The 20,332-nt window shown below is 43.6% G+C and overlaps 1 protein-coding gene across 2 annotated transcripts in view; it reads left to right on the top strand.

The window, feature by feature from the left end:
- Positions 1–20,332, top strand: part of HMGA2 (high mobility group AT-hook 2) — a 114,019-nt gene that overhangs the window by 76,607 nt on the left and 17,080 nt on the right. For both annotated transcript variants that reach the window (XM_071733463.1, XM_071733462.1), the window contains exon 4: positions 17,009–17,041. In XM_071733463.1, the coding sequence (XP_071589564.1) occupies positions 17,009–17,041 (33 nt within the window). The remainder of the gene's footprint in view (positions 1–17,008; positions 17,042–20,332) is intronic.

Below are 20,332 nucleotides of genomic sequence, written 5' to 3'. Positions count from 1 at the left end.
GCGTAGTGACAGCTTTCAGCCCTGCCCCTGCAGCAGGGCAGAGGGACCTGCATCACCCCTGTTCTGCATGGCAGAGCTCCCTGGCAGCAGGACATCTTGGCTGTGGTGGTGGCAGTGGTGTCAGGGCAGCTCCCCAGCATGAGCAGGGCTTGTGAGTGACTCAGGGAAGCTGTTCTTGAGTGCCCTCCTCTGCTGCTGCCCCAGTTGTGCCCTTTTGTGCAGCCATCCAAAAAGAAAGTTTCCTTTAATCCAGCCAGCAAGGCTCACTGCAGTCTCCAGTGCTGCTGCTTGAAGTGGAGATATGTCTCGAAACACCTTCCTCATGAAAAAAATAGCTTTAAGGCATTCCTTCCAGAAGTGAAATCTCTGGGATGTGTTTGGTCAGCCAAGAAGAAAATGGGCAAGAAAGTTCCCACAGTCACGCTTCCTGCTAAGCCACAGAGCTGGATTCAGACAGGCCTCCACAAATAAAGCCATGCTTAAGCACGTTTCTACCTTCAGTCTGGTTACCTCTTGCCTATCATTGGGCATGTTTCTGGGTGGCAGGGCAGGGTCCCTGGGAGAATAGATAGAGGGCCATGAATACCCCTTTCCCCACAACACTTCACGTAGCCCATGCTTCCCAGCACGTGCATGAGGGGATGTGATGCTCAGCCATGCTGCTTGCTGCCCCAGCTGCATGTGCTTGAAGCAGGTACTCTGCTCTGCCCTGCAGGACATGGCTTCTCCCTGCCAGGGTCAGCTGGGGAGGAGAAAACACAACAGCCAAAAATTAGTTTGGGTTTGAAGAGCTGAGAAGAAGGCTACTAATGCTTAATGTACTCATGTTGTGTAGATGATGCATCAGAAAGGTGCAGGATTGCAGCTTTCTGCAGTCTAGTAGGTCTCCTCCTTCCTGCCCAGCCTTTCATGGTTGTGCTGAGGATGGTATGGGAATAATGTTGCTGGAGTTTGTATTAATGGCCACCTCAAAACACCCCTCTGGGGAAAAAATGCTGTAGGACTGAAGTTGTTTTATGGGATGTTTGCTACAGCTGTTGAAGGTTGCAAGGCTTGCAAGCACCTAACTGGGGGTCATTTTCCTTCCCCTGCCAATGGTCCCAAAACTCTGCATTCTCACACCCAATAAGAAGCCAGAGGGAAACCTACAGCTCCCTACAGAAACCTCCTGTAGTACTGCAAGAGAGTGAATCCTCTGGCCTCATCCACCACCTCTCGCCTCAGTGCTGTTTGCAGAGGCTGCAAGAATATGCTCAGATAGCAACCCAACTCTGGGTTGCCAAGAGTTGGGGGAGACTGGGAAAGAGGCTGAACTGCTTCCCTACCTGCATGGAAGTGACAGGGAGGGAGAGCTGCATGTGAAGCACATGCATCTTGCAGCAGCGAGTAGTTTGTCTTCTCACTCTTGGCTGTCAGGGACCATGAAATGGTAGCAGGAGGCCAGCCAGGACACCCGTGCTCTCTCTTTCTGGCTTTCAGGAATCCCAGCACTTAGGGATAATGAAGTAAGTGTAGGTTGTCTGTCCAAAATAATGACTCTTGACGAAGTGGAAATGCAAATTTCCTGTGATATCCCTGAATAGCAGGTGATATTTCCTGATGTATTGTTTCTGACCTTCAGGGAAATGGATATTGTGAACTGACTGAGGAAAATGAGTATGGTATCAAGCTCCAGGAATTAAAGTTAAAAAAAAAAAAAAAAAGAAAAAAAGACAGTAGAGTGAGTAATGCAACAAGAAGAAGGCTTGGATTTTGTGTATTTTTTGTTGGAGTGGTTTTATAATGCTGTGCAGCTAAGATGCAGCAACGCTTTTTCTACAGAAAGGGCAGTGGCAGAAAGGAAATACAAGAAAACATTTAACATCAAGTTCAGTTGCTTTTAAGGGCACAAGCAAATAATCTGGAATAATTACAGTATCAGTATTATTAAATAAGCAAAAATGAGCTGGGTCACAGGTTAGCTATTACTGTGCAGAGCAGACAAACATTGACTCGAGCTTCAGACTCGAGCTTTGCTCATATCAGGAGCAAACATGCCTGTGTTTCAGTTAACTAGATTTTGCTTTGAGAAAAGGACAATCTGTGCTTGGTTATTGTCAAGCAAAAGTCACAATTTTTGTTCTGAATTTATGAAAAGGAGATCAGCTATTAGATTTTCTGGTCTGCATTTGATGTAGTGTCACTGCTGTCTCATTTTAGTGAAAGCCATCTAATGTGATTTTATGTACATAATGCTGTTTCCTTAAATGTGTTTGAAACTAGTCCCTACCTAAAGCTACCTAAAGATTAATTTTCTTCCAGTGCCACAATCCTGCACTCTCCTGCATGCAGTTACACTACCAGCCCTGTGGATTTGAGTTGGGTTCACTTTTGTGAGGTTTTTTTTTTTAGCAAATCTGAGGTTTCCAGTTAGTGCATCTGGTCTTAGTGAGTTTTGTGTCAACTCCTTTTAATTTTCCCTGATCATAATTTATTAAATTTCTCTGCAGCACATATGCTCACATGCCTGCAGTGTAAGGAAATGCTTGTGAAAAAGAAACCCTCTTGGCAGTGTTTCTGTGAGACAGCCTAGCTCTCCCATGTTAGACTGGTGACATCAGTAACCAACTCTTGATTCACAGATGCTAAGGCCAGATGGGACCATGTGATTATCTGATGTGGCCTCCTGTGCGGGATGGGCCATTGAAGTCCAACACAGCAAAGGTCTGTTCAAGATTGCTTAGGATTATGGCCAGATTCCTTCCTATGGATGGCATTCGAATGCAGGTGACAAACTCATAATCTTTTGAGTCATATTTTAAAAAATGAAGACTGTGATAGAGATCTATACAAGTTCCAAGAACCTTGCATTCAGTAACGTTTTTGACCTTGAGATGTTCAGCCTGGAGAAGAGAAGGCTCTGGGGAGACCTTATAGTGGCCTTCCAGTGCCTGAAGGAGGTCTACAGGAAAGATGGGGAGGGACTTTCTTAAGGGTGTATAATGATAGGATGAGGGGTCATGGCTTTAAGCTGGAAGAAAGGAGATTTAGGTTGGGCATTAGGAAGAAAGTCTTCACTATGAGGGTGGTGAGACACTGGAACAGGTTGCCCAGGGAAGGTGTGGATTCCACTTCCCTGGAAATGTTCAAGGTCAGGTTGGATGGCTCTTGGAGCAACCTGGTCTAGTGGTAGGTGTCCCTGTCCACAGCAGAGTCATTGGAAATAGGTGATCTTTAAGGTCCCTTCCAACCCAAAGCAGTCTGTGAGTCTATAATTCTGTGTTCTGTGAGGAAGCATTTCTTCTCTCTTTCCCACAGCCCACCTTTTGTCTTTCCTGTTTGGAGGACCCATTGTTACAAAGGAATCAGCTGTGCAGCATCTAATGCGGGGACAGTAAATTTCCCAGTTCTCCCAATGTTGCCTAAAAATCTTGCCACACAGAATTTTTCCACCTTGCTAGTTGGGTTCATTGCTTGTTATCTCCAGAGCTGTGCAGTGCTGTGGGAAGACAGGAATGGAGTGAGTAGCTGGGGGAGCATTGGAAGTGTCAGCTTTGATGGCTTATCCTGTCTCTAGTAGGACAGGGTTTGATTCCTCCTGGTCACACTTGTAGTACTTGGTCCTGCACGATGAGCTATTGGAGGGCTACAGCCATCTGAGTGCATGGAGGCAGCTGTCATTAGGTCTGGGTCTCTTTTGACAGAGTTTAAGAATTACCCCAGAAACAGCAGGTGACTGTAGAGAATGGTGTGATGTTTTGTGCTAGGCAGAATCTGTTCAGAATGAGTAGGTTGCTGAACTTGATTTTAAGAATCGTGACTGGTCAAAAGTTAACAGTCTGAAGCTGTAAGCCACCTTAGTGTGTTAGCACTAAGTTCCTCTCTCCAGATCTATAAAAACAGAGATGGACATAAAATGTCTGAGATGTTTAATGCATGACTGAGTTACTGTATCCTGGCTGAGCTTTGATAAGTATTGGTGACTTCCCTTGCACATGCTGCTAGCCTGTCCTCATTGCTAAGTATGGTTCCTTCACTCTAGTAGAATCCACAACCAGTGATGCTGTATATCCTCACATCTGAAGCAGACTACACCCCCTGTGTATTCTGTCATTGCTGCTTACCTGGTGGTAACTTTTAAAATGCCTTTTAGGTCAGTGATGTGTTTGTGTACTTAAATCATGCAGAATGCAGTAGTTTACTAATAAAACAACAGGAAGTTATTGGTTTGGTAGCCATTCATAGATTAAATATTCATTGTGATTCACATTTTAGACACCAGAAGTCAAGTCATGAGATGTTCATGGTAGGAGTATCGCTGTTTTGAAAATAGTGGGGCAGTGATGGAGTTTCTGATAAATATGTCCATCACAAGCAGTGTCCTGTTCTCCTTGTAAACCAGTGCTGTGAAAGGGGTATGTATATGTCCCCTGGGCTCTCAGGTTATATAGGCAAACTGGGGAACAAAATCAGTACCATCAGGGACATCCAGCTGCTGTTCTGGGATGCACTTTTCTTTCTGATTCTTTCAGGATGAATGCTTTAGCATGGTACTCAAGAAAACTGTCATTGGAGGTGTAATTTTTCAGATGAGATATAAAATCGAGGCTCTGACCACTTGTGGTCATTAATGTTCCCTTGGCACTTTTCAAAAGAGTTGGGGCTTTGACCCCAGTGTCTTGGCCAAATTCCAGTTTGGATAATTACATCCTTCCTTCCCTGCCACATACACTGGATATGCTATTCTGCACCTCGTGCCCCAACTGGATGTAACTTTGTCCTGTGCTGTTAAAACAGCTGCCACACCTCATCCCAGAAATGGCTTCATTTTGGTGCAGAGTGAAACAGATCCCTTTGTAAGGTTCCTATGTCACTTCCAGGGTATAAATCACTTTGGGATTTGCAGAGATGAAAAGGATATTCAAGATGAAAAGGATATTCAGATTATGTATTTAAATATCATGACTGGTTTTAGTTATCTGATACATATTCTTAAGCTTTTTGTAAGGAAGTCCATGTTGAATTGAAGTGTAGAACTGAAATGACTCCTCACACAACCTCACAGGTCTCCCACAAGACGTGGTAGCAAGTTCAATTTCCATTTCTGAAGGAACATTGAGGGTAAAGAAAAATGTACTTGGAAGGGAAAAAAAATCCACCAAGAGTGATACTGATGAGGACACAGACAAACTTATTCATCATGGTGGTGTCCAGGCACTTCCCAAGTTTTTTTGCTAGAAGTTTGCCCTTGTCTGATGTGTACCAGTAAGTCAGATTCAGATACGGATTAGTTCTGTAGTCTTCAGGAATGAGATGTCCTTGTATGTATTTGTATTACTACGAGATGCTAATCAGCAGGTGAAACAAATAAAAATTTTGCTCCTAAACTCTCCATGGTCCACTGGCATCCCATGCTCTTCCAGGCACATAACTTCTGCACACAAAAGATACCCCCAGGACATTGACAGCCCTGTAATTGGAGTATAGTGTTCCTGGGACAGCCAGGTGAGGTACTGGCCTGAGGTACTGGCCAGTGCTGTAAGTGAAGGTTTAGAATTGTAAATGGACCCTCAAACTGTTTTATAGGGCTGGGCTGGTTAAACTGAGGCTCATGGGCTGGCTCTTCTCTGCCAAAATTATCAACAATGCAAAATTACCCTGTATCCTCTTTTCCAAAGGCACTTACCCTTGGCAGAGGGCAGCAGCCTTCTTTCCACTGTACAGTCTGTTCAAGGATGTGTGAATCATGCTCTTCATCCATCTGAGCTCATGTCTGTTGGTTGGTCCAAGCACAAACATCGTCTTCATCATAGGATGAACATGGATGTGAAAGAAGTGTCTCTGTGTGTTAAGTTGTGGCTGGAACTGAGCAGAGACCTTGAGTATCTCCATAAGAGGCTGTTCAGCCAACCCCAGCCCAAAAGGTTGAGCCCCATCACAGTTAGGAGGGTGGAGACATCCCTGGTGCTGAGCAGGGAGCCATATGGAGCTTACGTGATATTATGGGGGTTCCCTCTGAGGTACAGAGCATTATTAATAATATCCTGATGTGGAGATCTCACAGAAGTCCTGACTTTCTTGTCAGTGAGGAAGCTTTCTGTAACTGTGGCGATCCATCTGGAAGACTCATGAAATCATCAATTTTGGGCTTGCAAATGTCTTTTAAGTTAGCAAATCGTTGTCTTTTTGATGAGAGAAAGAAAAAAAGAAAGAAAAAGGAAAAAGCCCACTATTGGCTAAGCAAAGTGGAACTAGATTATTAGCACTTTCATCAACTTTGTGTTTTCCTAACTATAAAAAAAAAATCTATATTCAGTAATAAAGGACAATTACACAGTGCCAAACGAGCAAAATAACCACAAATTGCAAAGGGCATGTGCCAGCAAGGGCAGACAGGAATTAGAGTGGAAAAAAAAAAAAAAAAAAAAAAAAAGTGGCTGAAAAGGCCACACATTTATTAATGTAAATGCATCTAAATTAGCCCCGAAGGCAGACATTCCTTGGAGGTGATGAAAGGCAAAGAGGCAGGGGCAACTCCTTTTCCTATCACTGTCCCCCACCCTTTTGAAGTGCTTGTATAACACACAGTGAACGTCCTGGCTGTCCTGCTGCCAGCACTGTCTAACCACAAAGCTGGAGCAGACCTGCTTCTGCTGGGATTGCTGCACTGAGAGATGGCTTGGGTTCTTAGGGAAGAGCATTAGTTCCTGCAGATCCTGCTGTCATCAGCCTTGAACAGGAGGTTGTTTCTCTGCCTGTGGGTAGGGATGTAATCCTCTGCTTCCTAAGGCAGTACAGTCCCAGGGCCTTCCTATTCCTCTCTTCCTTTTTTTGTGATCTGAGAAGATGAAGCATTCCCATAAAGCCTGCAAAATGCAATTGATCCTAAAATAAAAAAAAACCCGTGGGTACCTAAAAACAGTCTTTCTAACCAAACTTCCCAACTACTCTCTTTAAAAAAAGTAAAAAATATGTCAGTAACGCACACACTTTTAAGAGCATAAAAGCAGCTAAAATTGTGACAATAATAAAGCCATCATTAGTGGACAGAAAGAATTAGTAATTCTATTTCTACATGTTTCTTCTCAGCTTCTTGCACATTAGGGGCAGCACCAATACCTCATTCCCATTTGTGTGCAAACAGGGAAGGTGGGGTGTGTTTTGTCTCCCTCTTCCCCACCATCTCTCTTTGCCACTTTCATTCTTCCATCCCAGCCCTTTGGATCTTTCCCACTGTGCAACCCAACCAAAACTCCCAGCACTGTTCCCTCCTAGACAAAGATTTCCAAAAGCTCCTAGGTTTACACATGCTGTCCCAAGCTCATACTGTTGTTTGTTGTTTACTTGTGCCTCTTCCAAATGCTGCCCTTCTTTCACTGGTGGCCTCCTTGCTGGTAATGGGGTTTGCCTGGAAGAGCAACAGGCTCACACCAACCTCTGGTGTCTTATGGGGCTCTCCTCCCTGTACTCCCTGGCTCCCTTCTCAAGACAAAGTATTGCTTGAGATGGAGCTGGGGAGTCACAGGCATGGAATGTGGGGACACGGAGGTGTCTGGGAGCAGCGGGCTGACCACCAGCAGAAGGACTTTGTTCCACACCTTCAGTAGCTCCCATACCTGTCAACATCTCAAGTGTCAGGGTGACCTTGGCCACGTTGCTTCCAAGGCTGAAATGATCTTGCAGCTGCCATTAGGTGATCTGGTGCTGATTTAATACCTGATCTCTGGGAGGTGGATTGTGTTCATCTGCAAATGAGGCTTCTGTCTGCCTCGTGTAACTTCCCAGAAAGCGTTTGAGTCTCTGTGCCAACTACAGCAGCTATCCTGCTCTGTCATCCAGCAAGCTGCTTTCACCTCTGCTGCCAGGACCACCTAGCCACACGTGCTACCAACTGGTGTATTTTTGGCATGTCCCAGACAGCGTAGGTTCCAAGTACAACAAAACATGACTGTTGGGGGATGGAGGCATTTACTTCTTTGGGGTAGACTTTGCAAGTGGTTTGAACCAAAGGTAAGATTTAGCCAGGGATGGGATTAAGCTTTGGCTTGGCTTTGGGGTTTTTTTGTGGCTTGAAAAATAATTTTTTGTCACTTAAATGACAGTAGCAACAAAATATGGAAGGGTCTTCAGGAACTGAGAGTAAGTACCGAGCAGACTGAAATAACCTGCTTTGAGTAAAATGTTCACAATTTCTCACTAGCAACCATAACATTTTAGAACAGGCTGCTTTCCAAGTAGTGGATGGAGCTCTGTGAGCGAGGAAAGTCTCGGAAAGCTCTTGAAGCTGTTAGGGCAGTGGGGCGGTCTAGGGTGCTGCAGGGGCTGCATTCTTGGTGTGGTGTCAGGTTTCAGAGCGATTATGAAAAAAGCTGCAGGGGATTTGTGTGCATACCTAACATGCATACCTTTGATGTTCACATTGTGAGATCCAAGCAACAAATAGGGTCTTCAGGTCAGATGTAGCTTCCGAACGGCTATTAACTAACTGTAGCCAGACAGTCAGGTAACTCTACTGTAAAAATTACTGTCAAATTCTTCTCTCCTAGACTGGGCTAACTTCAAAACCTGTCCAGGGCCATAAATAGAACAACTTTTAAGAATACACCATGATTATCAAGAGCAGAATCTCCTTCTCCCTCCCTCTTTTGCCCCTTCTTTCTCTCTCTTTCAGACCGAGGGAAGCATGTGTACACAGACACTATTCATATTTCTGCTCCCATCTGATGGCAGGATATTGTAGACTTTGACTTTGCAATTTTTTAGTAAATGGGTTCTAACTGGTTGAAAGAGGAAATCGTTTCACTACCATCTCTTAAAATGTGTTACTGTGTCACGCAGAGTCCACAGTGATGCATATGGTGAAATTGCTCTTCATGAGTGAGTGGTAAAAACACACCAGAAATGCAACACAGTGGTTTTTTCTGCTTTGCAAGGAGTGCCTACGAGTCATGCCTTTGGGCATACTGAATGTAATTTCCATTAAAAAAAACAAAACAACCCAGTATGAACTGAGTTCAGTATTTAACATACCATCCACCAGAATGATCCCAAAATATATGAAGCCAGGAAGTGGATTAATTACATCAACTCGCCACCAAGCCCCTGGCATATTTCAAGTACGTGGAAAATGTATTTCTATTTTGGACACTGACTTCTTTATGAAGCTGTTCCAGGATGTCATCAGGCTCCGGTCAGACTCTGACAGACACTCTTAGCAGCATTGGTTTCCTGGAGGCAGTAATAATTATCAAATCTATTCGATAGACAGACAGCTATCAGACATCTATATATCCCAGATGTACAAAAACAGCCAACCATGTGACTACCAATGGATCTGCTCAAACAAAGAAGTTCAAGAGAAGTGCTTCAGGCCAGATCTCAGCTGCAGAAAATCAGGCAAACCTTCCTTGCACTGTGTACCATTTCTTTGGAGGAAAACCCTGCCCAGCTGTCACTGGGCAATGGGAGATCACAGAGGCAATGGGCTGGATGGGAAGGGGAGGCTGCTGCAGGATTTTAGGGCTGGGCCTGGAGTTGACCACATAAGCTCTGGACAAGATGTTTTACATCTCTGAAGGGACAAATGGCTCTGTAAGAGAGGCTGCCTATACCCCCTGCTTCCTAACCCCAGCTTATGCTGATGAGGGGACAAATAGTGCTTCCTAACAGGATCTAGAGTTGTGTCTGTGCTCGTTGAGCTGAACAGTGCCTGGCCACAGCCTCAAGCACTGCCCAGCAGTCATCTCTGCTGTGCAGTTGGGAGTCTTCTCTCCTCCACTGTCTTGCCTTTTGCTGCATAACATGGGGCCCAGATGTGGTTAAAGAAACAGCCTGGCCCACAGGCTCTTCCCTCTAGTCAACGGGGAAGAGGCTGGCCCCATATGGGAGGAAGAAAAGCAGTATGATTGCAAGTTAGACTGTGGACAATAATTTTTGCCTATAGGTAAAGTCTGAATGTTTTCTAAGCAGATCTTGTTCTCCTGCACCTACCTTTGCATTGTGCCCATTCTCTCTCCACTGGTTGAGATGTGCCTTGCTAAAACACGAAGCACAAATCTCTGGATGCAGCAGCACTTTCAGCTTGCAGTTAAACTGAAAAAGTATGCCACAGGCTGCCACTGGGAAATACCCAAGGGGGGACACTTGAGACTCCTTGGCTTGAATCACTACCTCCAAGGTAGCTTGAATTCCAGGGTAGTGAAGGTGCCCGGAGGCTGAGGGAAGTGAATACTGTGTTTTGGAAGCTCCTGGCAGAGATGAGTCCACTGCTGCCTGTTCTGCACCTCTGCTAGCTCCACACAGCCACCAGCAGTGGTACCACAAGGAGTGGCCTCTGAAGCAGGAACTGCCTCTGCTTTTTCGGTCTGTATGGCACCAGTGCTTGAGCAAAATGGGAGGGAAGGCTCTAAAACAAAAGTTAGAACCGGATGGTAATGTGATATGGTGCTTTTCACCTCTAGGTCACCAATTCAAATCTAGCTTGTTTAGTAGTGACCAAAAATCATTTCCACATGGGCCAAGAGGAATGCATGGTGAACACAGGGGTTGCTGTATCCAAACAGACAAGATAGTCTGATGATAAACAGTTGCACAATAGTTACTTGTCTGGAGAGGTCTGCAAGGTGTAAAGCTAAGTAGTTTCTGATCTATTTATATCCCTGAATCATGAGGGCTTGGTTTCTCTGCAAATAACTAATCACTTATTGCTGCCTGCTAAAATGTAGGGGTTTATTCTCCTTATCCGATAACTAAGAAAAACTGGGACCTCCCATTTGGCTTTCTCAGTAGACTGTCTGTGTAAGGAGTTATAAATTGAGAGATACATACAACTTTTGCCAGAAAAAAGAGTCAGCTTGTATTTCCTTAGGTGCATATCTAGAAAACCTCAGTGCTGAGCTGTGTCCTAGAACTATTCTGAAAGACAGAAATTGCTTCTCAATGTTTCAGCAGAAAAACGACAATGCGCTGAACTAAGCCTGACCAAAATGCATCAGGGAAGTGTCTCAAATACATGATGGATGATGATGAAGTAGCAGGGGAACCCAGCAGAGCAGTGGAGACTCAGAAGAACAGTCAGCAACAACAGATCCTCCTGCTGCCAAACTGTAGTGATTTAACTAAGTATGCCAGTTGCAGTTTTAGCTTTCTTGTGGTATTCAGCCACAGAGACAAGGTCCATTTAATGGGTATTTCATAAACTGCACTCCCTAAATATTTTTTGAAAATGTAAACAATACTGGCTGAAATATTATAAAAACTAATGGCACATATCAAGAGCACTGAACTAGCAGCTACTGTGTGTTGAATTTGATTATATTCTTGATAAACTCAGTGGAATATTGGTGTGCTTGAACTAACAGTTCAGCCAGCAGTTCAGTTAGCAGATGAAGAAAAATTACGTTTTTTCCCTTCCTGTTCTAACCATTACATTTGTACTTGCCAAGATTGTAACGGTGGTAAAGCTGCCTCTACGAGGAAGGTTAGGTCAAATCAAATGAAAAATAATGCACTATATGAGTTTAAAAGAAAATAGAATATTATTTTTAATATATTTCTTCCATGGTTTTTACCCTCTCGGAACATAAAACCATTACAAATGTAGTGGAGGTAGCTTTCTGTAAACAAAACATATTAAATCCTAACCCTGCTGAAATCAGTTGCTTGATTTCCATTGGGTATATACAAACCTGACAGGATATATGTGCCAGTGCCTGAATTTTAAGACTACCAAGAGTAATTTGAAGCAGCATGGTTTGAATTCACCAATTAAAATGTAAAATTTTTGTCTCAAGTCAGATAACTATTAAAGGTCATTTTGCCTACTTGGAGGACTCTGGTGCTCTCTGCTTTCCTCCACAAGTAGAATAGAAATACTATTTACTTTGTCATCAGTGCATGTTATTGGTGCATCTCCTGAGATGTTGCAGGGTTTTCCAGCAGCAGTCAGGGGAGGTCAGTTTAATAAGCTAATAAATATTTTTTGAATGACCTGACTTTGTATTTAGTATTAAAAACTCCGAGGAGTGCCAAGTAGGATAGAAAACAAAGAATAAAAGTTCCACAGATTTTGCCAAAATTCTTCATAATTACTATTAGCCTCATTTATGAGACTGCACAGAGGGCTGTGAAATCTCCTTTGAACTGTAAGGGCCAGATGGTTTTGCTGTTAGATCCTAATGACCCACAGCAGTGTGTGCATACACAGACACCACGGTTGCCAGTTGACTGCAAACATGCGATGAAGGTGGGAGAATTCCTGATCTGTGCTTCCAAAACACAAGACAGTCCTGCCTGGGTGGAGAGTGCATCTTCCCTCGCTGTTGAGGGGGCAGAAAAGCATGTCTGCCACCCCCTCAAAAGGTTGATCATTTCTAGTGCAAGCCATGAGCCAGAGGAGCAGATGGCAGGTACACCATCCCATTCGTGCTGGGGTAGATTCCTGCTGATGGCCATGAAGCTGAAAGTGGCTTTTGCCCAGAGGTGAGGGCTCTCTCGCAGGCTGCATGGGCCCCCAGTCCCAGCACTGTATCATTCTGTGCTGGAAAAGGGATGGAAAGGCTGGGCTCAGACCAGTTAAAGCTGTGGGGCAGAACAGTAGTTATTCTGCTGTCATATGGAACTGCTTGGAAGATACGATTTATTTTGGGCTTATATTGATTTCAACTGGTATAATACAAACTTCCTGATTTTTCGAGGGTTTGGAGACAAAAAGACTAAATATGGTTTTATTCAGCTTTTAATTTAGAACTACAAGTGTTTGAATGACTTATGAAATTATTTTAATGATCTTTGCTCAGCGCTGAGCTGTGAGCACTATAAATGTCATCCTAACTGGGTATTAGTTTCCATCATGGTCATTCAGTCTCACCAGCAGAGCTACCTCAATGCAGATATCTTGTCTGTGTCAAGCTGTGGCAATAAAACAGAGTCACTGTTGCCAAGAAGCATCAGTCATACATTGTCATAATGCTCAGTTTGAAGAGGAAGAAATGAACACAAAATCTAGGAGTTCTGCGAGTGTGCATCTTACCCTTGGAGCTTCAGGCACAGCAGTCAGGGAATGATTTGCATTCAGACCAGTTGTGTCTCTGATGATTGAAAATGTGTTCCAGAATTGCTCAGACTAGTTGACACAGATTTATCTGTATACTTCCTTATTTTTATAATGCTATGAAAAGACAGAGGGTAAGAAGTACTCTAGTGAATGAGAAGTGTGACAGATTGAATTTGATACAGCTTTTGACCACTGGTACGAGGTTAATATGGTCTTATCACATGAGGCTGCTCTTCTGGTCTCATAGAGGAGGAAAATAAATTGTTTTAATAGTGAATTTATAGGCTATAAGGATGCATCTAAGAAATCGGCAAAGAATGAAGTAACAGAATTTTAAAATGAAGTAAAATGAGGGATGTGGTGACAGAGGAGAGGTGAAAGAAGTGTCTTGCAGAAGATAAACAGTTGAGCTTTGAATATCCAAAGCCTACAACAAAAATAAAATGACCAAAATCCTGGTGTACTTTCCTCTCTAGGTGGTTTGTTTTATTTTCTGTTCAAAATTAGGAATCTTATCATGAAGTTTTAAATTACTATCTTGTGCCTCAGTTCACATAGTTTAAACATGGAAGAAGAAATTCTGCTGTATTTTGGATTTGTTCTTCTGTGATAGACATTTAAATGGTAACGGTCATAGGATTTTTCCAACATGGCAACTTTTTCTTTCTGTCTCACACGGATTTAAGAAAGCTACTTAAGGTTGACTTGTACTTGCATATGAATTTTACTTTCAAGTGTATGGAATTCAGCTGATAACATGTTCAAGGTACAATAGCCAGGTTTTAAACTTAAACTTTAAACAAAAATATAACATGAAGTCCTGTATCACACAAAGCCCCCATTACACATGATCCCTGACACAAGTGAGAGAGCTCTTGGTAGAGCAGAAGGTCTTATTCTGCAGTCTTCTGCAGGGATAGAAAATAGTTCAGAGCTCTCATGTTTTGTGTATGACTTTATTTTGCTTGAAACCACATCTTGAAAGTCTTGGATTTTTTAATGGTTCCAGGCTTTTCCATAACCAAGACAGATTCTCTTTCTTTCAGCTATTTGAACGTGCAGTTGTAACACTCTTCTGAATATGAGGCGTCTCCTTTGAAGCCCTGAGAAGATCTCTTAACTCAGTGAACACAAAGCTTAGCAAGTCGAGGTGTTTGTTTCTGTAGTGTGTCCAGAAGTTTCTGAAGGCATCACACTTAGAACAATTAAAGAAAGGAAAGGGAGTGCTTGGGAAATTTCTCATTATTCCTTTACGCCTCAGTTCTTCTGGTCTCGGAGTGACCTAAGTGAGCTGACGCTGCAATTCTTTCGGGACTCGACCTTGCTGGATTTATCCATCCTGCATTTGCCCAGATAGCTCTCCCTGAAAAGGGAAAAGCAGTGCCCCTGAAAACTGGCACTTGCAGTGATTCAGCTGCCAGAAGCTGGAGCCCCCAGCGTGACACGAGTGGGCACAGCTCCCAGTGTGTCATGGTGTGTGCCATCAATACCAGCTTGAGGGGCTGAGCCCTGATTTTGAGCTTTCGTCGCTTTGCTTCTTCCATTTAAGGGAGAAAACGTAACACACTCTGAACTCCAGATCCCAAATCCAGTGGAAAACTAGCCAGCAGTCAGTGAGCACTGCCAGGGAGCTCTGGATGTAAAGCACTATGATAGCAAAGGTCTTGAATGACTAAGATTCTTGAAAGCCTTGGTCAGTATCAGAGACAGTTTCCAACTGGGCAAAGTACAATATTTTCCCTCTTGCTTTTTATGAATGGCTGGATACGATTGGGCTGGAGTCAGTCTCCTGTGCAAGCCATTCATAAAAATAACAACAAAACAAAACAAACACACAGAGAAAACTTTCTAGGTCCAGTCCAGAGCCACTGGGTGCCAGAGGCTGCAAAAACACGCTGGCAGCTTGAGCCCCAGCTATCATTGAAAGTATTCAAGGGGCTTTTTGGTGGTCTGAAAAGTATGAAGTGCTGTGTAGAAGGGCAGCTGGTGGAATTACTGTGACACATACTAGGCAGAAAGCCAGAGCTGGCCTTGTTTCAGACATTGTCTTTCCTCTCATTGAAGTGTCAGGACCTAATTCATGGAAAATTTGGTGAGTTGGCAGCTCTTTCAGGAGATCTCATTGAGCTACAGTGTGTGAGAGTCACATGAATGCAGAGTGCACGGCCAAAAATATATGGGGATTTCTGAGCAGAAGAAAACAGTCAGCCTCTAAGAATGTCTGTGGATTTAATGTGGCTTGGGAGTAAACACGTGCACAGGTGTAATCAGCAGGAAAAAAAAAAGAAAATCAAGCAGAAAAGCACTAGTGACAGATTACTGAAGAGCTCAGTAAATTCTGTAATTATGAGGGCTTCCTTTGAAACAAATAATTCATTTGTCTGGGAGCAGCAAATGTCAATTAGTGAGTTCAGGGCTTCCAGTCCACCTGGAGAAGGCATCAGTAAGATGTGTGTCTTGGTAACAGCTTCCTCATTGTTAGGGAATTTAATGGGAAAAGAGTCCACCCTGAACTGTATAAAGGTGGACCCAGTCATCATATAGTTTTTTTTTCTCATATTTCTTTGAGAGCAGAACTTGTAGCCTGAGGCAGAGATACAAAAATATAACAGCAATGGGATTCCACTGAATTAGAAAAAGACTGAAAATAAACAAAGCATCTCTTGTTAAAATGGGATGCAGTGGGCAGTCTGAATTGAATCAGTTACATTTAATTTATATTTTCATTGATCCTTCCCACTGAAATACTGCTCTGAAAGGCCACTTACACTAAACTGTTTATTCAGAAATATTCCAGTTATTTCCTACTATACTGTAATAAAAATTAGGTTTTTGGCCTTACAGATGGACAGCGTGTTGGCTTCTGCCCAAACAAGGCACTGAAGTCACGGTTGGGATTAGGAAAGGCAGGAAGGAAGGGCAGAAAGAATATCATTGGATGCAATTCATATACTTTGAAAACAGAAAGTCCTGGGGGGTGGGGAGGGCAGCAGCTTTGCCCCGCTAAAGTAAGAAAAGCCTTTTTGTGCTCTCGGTGTCAGGATTTCATCCTTTATCTGTGGTCTTCCTGTTCCGTTCTGCTCCTTGCACCCACAAGGCCTCTAACATCATCTGGCCAGTGGGAATGTGTTTTAAGGGCACCTGTGTTGGTTCCTTAACTGGTACTCCTCCTCCTCACAGTGGGGATGAAGGGTGCTGGCATTCTGGTGGGTTTCCTGACTTACATGGGGTCCATGGTTCTCATTCCTGGGTGAGAGCAGGCAGGAGGCAGAGCTGCAGAGAAGCCCATGGCTGTGCTACCAAGGTCCCATGTAGGCAGGTGGACATGGCCTCCAGTTGTCCCTGCCACATGCCCAGTCAGCCCTGTGATGGGTAGCCCTGAAATCTTGTCAACAGGCTCACAAGGGTCAGCCCAGCATCACCTTCATTCAGCTACAGCTCCCAAACCAGAGCTTCCCAGGGCTGGAGGTGCTGCCCATCCCAGCCTGCAGACTTCAGCAGGGATTGCTTTGGACAAGTGGGAAGTCCTGGCTTGGAATGGAGTTGTGTCCCTCACCCTCTGCCTGAGCTGTGTTCTTGCTTATGGCCCAGAGGGAGGGCTTCGCCACAGCAGGACACTCCACTGAAGGAGTATGGAAAGAACATACGGCTTCAGGGGAGACAACAAAAGCTGGTTACAAATTTTGGGTAGACATAACATGCTAAATTAGAATTCAGTTTGGTTTTCATTATACAAATTTAACATATTCCTCCGCATCCACAGCAATCTGAACAACTTCAGAGCAAGGTCACAAAGATAAATATAGGAGAAGTTGAGTATGAGAGCTGGGTATGTTCATCACTCTGTTTCTGAATGTAGGTTTTGCCTGTGTTCTGTTTCTACTGCTGAAAACATTTTTCTCAGCATCTGTAAAACTACTGTTAAATGACCTCAGAGAACTTTGTTGCTCACTGTGTTTTTGTTTTACTTTTCAGCCTCAACAAGTGGTTCAAAAGAAGCCCGCTCAGGTAAGAAAAGCTAATTTAAATTCTTTAAACTTCTTTTAGTCAAGTAATTCTTCAGTATTTAAACTGGTCTCCTTAACTATAAAGAACAAAGGGCACTATATCAATCATAGGAGGTAGGGGACAGTTTGCTAGGCACAGCCACCAGAACAATTCACTGAGTGACCCTTGGGAATGAGAGGACAAAGCAGTGAATGGTGCTTGCTCAGAAATGTCCTCAGCATGAGTGACTGGGGACTGCTTACATCAAGGAGGGACACAGGTATAAAAACCTTCTTCCCACTGGCCTAAAGGCGTCTTTAAATCCACAAAAGAAGGTGGGCTGAACCACGTAGCTAGACTAGATCCATCATGAAAAGTAATATGCTTCAAGTTCTGCTGTTGGATGGTATTATTCTTCATTAATACCTTGGCCAAAGTCCAAGCTCGGGTGTCGTGTAAGTGGTCAAACATTTAATTTGAGATTGCCTCCATGTTCTTTGCCTAATCCACCCCATGTTAAAAAAAAACAACAAACAAACAAAAAAAAAACCCAGCCAAAAAAGCACCATAACTGCCATTTTGTTATGTATGCACCAACAAAGAAAAACTTGTGGGCACAGGAGCAGGTCCATCCCTGCCCAGGGCTGGCTCTGCTCCTGTACCTCAGTGAACATGAATGGATGCTGAGTCAAGAGCATAAAGGGTCCATTGCTTTTCTGGAAGGAAGTCTGCTTTCAGAAGGGAGTAATACTTTTTGTTTCTCCACCTTCTGGTTTCAATACTTTGCTGTACAGTGTGCATTATTGTAATGTCTTCTGTAATCTGAATTAGGAGCTGTTACATAAGGAACAGAAAACATCCTCGCTGTGAGTTGAAGGGGTGAAATGATGTAACTCTCAAAAGCATGTGCAGGAATTTGGTTTCTACAAGAGAAACCAATACATCGCAGGAATGATGAATCCATGGCACTGGCAATAATAATTATGTCTCCAAATGGTGTATAAAACACACAGGATGAATGTAGTACTATTTTCAAGTGAGCTAAGTTTTGCAAGGAGAGGTAATGTCTTTTTTTAGGCCATCTTATTCAAGAAACACATCAGTCCCCAAGGATTTACCATCTATAACCTTCTAGCTACACCACACAATTCAAAGCATACCAAGTTGTTCTAATAAAAGGTATTTCCTCTCCTTGGTCTCGCCTACATCCTTCAACTGTTGCAGCCGCAGTCGGGCTGTTCCTACTACACACAGCATGGCAGTAAATCTGCCAGTGGCCACAAAGCCAGCCATCTCCTCTGTGGCACCTGAGAGACAGGGAGGCTGAAACACACCACTGCAAAGGAGGCCAAGCTCAGGAAGCAAAGGCACCAGGAGGCTGTTCGTGTTGCAGTTTGCTCCAGTACACAGCAGAGCTCATCCCCGCTGGGATAAAGGGGTCTGCAACTGGTGACTGTGCCTGCAGCCAAGTCTGGCAGAAAACATTGTTGCTGGTGGTACCTGTGCTTCCACCACATGTACCACCAGCTTTCAATTCTCCCCGAGCATTTACTCCTGCAAGTGTTTTGCTTGTATGAGCCCTGGCACAAGAGAAATGGCTGGAGAGGGGTGCAGAAGGACAGAGAGGGGGCCTGCGTCTCCATCTTTTGGTATCAGAACAAAGTAGTGACAGGTTTAATGGATGGTGAAATGATGCAGGTGTTTGAATGGAAGCACCGGGTTCCCCTGTATGGATCTTGCTGACCCTTCTTTCCCAAAGTGGTGGGGGACTCTGGTGGGGATGCCATAGGGTGTTTCTGACAGCCAGATGCAGCCACTGCTGCTGCCACAGTGCCTCGGCAGCATCTCTGTGGTCACAGACAGGAAAAAGGAGGCCTTTTCACATCCCATTAGTAATGGAAATGTTTGTATGGAAAGTGAGGAGGCATGGAAGAATGCATGAAAGGAGAGAGAGGAGTTTTTAGAAATTCCCAGTCATCATAATGCATAGTGAAGTTGCACTCTTAAAATTATTTGTCTGCCATGTCTTCACTTGGAGAGCATATCTTTTTTTAAAAAAAATCTTTTGGCCTGGGGGATATTCAGTAAAATCATGGACTTGTCTTTAACCCTTCCTAGCTTTAATAGGCCCTGTTTCCACACTTATGCTAACACAACATTGTGATTTTGCTGGGTGTGGGTGCATGGCAGAGAACAAAAATTATCACTCTCAGGAGCAAGTACTCCTGGCAGTGTCTTCCTGAGGCTGAAAGAAGGAGGAGGTAAAACAGTTTAAAGCCTGGGACAATCAGGAACTTCATGCTGCTGTGTGTCACTTGAGTCTGGTTGTCTTTCTCTGTTTTCCTATTACACTACTGAATTTCCCTTTAAAGGAGGGAGGTTCAGACTCAGAATTAACAACAAGAACATGAGCTCATGCAGGCTTCCTAATCTGAGCTGTCTAAGGAAATAATGATAAATTATATAAACATGGGGACTACATGGAAGTTCATGGAGGATAATGTAAATCTTACACTACATTCAGAGGAATCTCTTCCTTTTCCATCTGTTTCCTTCAAAATATCCTTCCAGATGGCTTTACCATGTGGCAGTCTGGATTAAGTTAGAAATGTATCCTTTCTTCATCAGTGGGGACTGTAAGAGGTTACAGTCAAGAACCACTGTGTGATGGTGAGCAAGCTGCCCCAGATTGCCTTAGTAAAAGCAGCAGAAACTCCTGGTCAGGTTTCACCTGAGTGCTGTGCCTTGAATTTTGGTGTGTTATCAAAGATTTCTGTGAGCATTAGTTTACATCACAGTTACTCTTGTTACTGTTTCTACTACCTCATATGTGGGTTCCTGTCATTTTTACAAATAAAGAAACAGCAAGACCAGATAAAATTCTCATTTTATGAATAACAGCTCTGCTGTGCTCTAAATCTTTCTATGAATATCTGTAAGGCTCTGAGTTAGAGCCTTACAGATACCTATATAAACTTCTGCAGTACCTTCAAACATCGCCAGAGCTCTGAGGTTTTACCATCACACAGACAGTAAATTCAGCAGTAGAATCCACTGGAAATCTAGACACCCAACTCATTAATACAAACTTTTAGCTATTATGATTTGTACAGGTCTTTGTGATGACCACTGACACACTCTCACACTTCCCTAGGGAAATGAGGGAAGGATTGCCAGCCTCACAGCATGACATCAGTGAGGTTTAGCACCTTCCCATAAGTATGTGCTTAAAACTCAGAAACAAGGCTCTCCTTTGAAATCAATGCTGTCTCCAAAGAATGGATAGCCAGAGCTTACAATGTTATGTAATAT

Source organism: Heliangelus exortis, chromosome 1 (genome assembly GCF_036169615.1).
Source record: "Heliangelus exortis chromosome 1, bHelExo1.hap1, whole genome shotgun sequence".
Classification (NCBI taxonomy): Eukaryota; Metazoa; Chordata; class Aves; order Apodiformes; family Trochilidae; genus Heliangelus; species Heliangelus exortis.
Note: the sequence above shows the minus strand (reverse complement) of the source record. Positions and strands in the feature narration are given on the sequence as shown.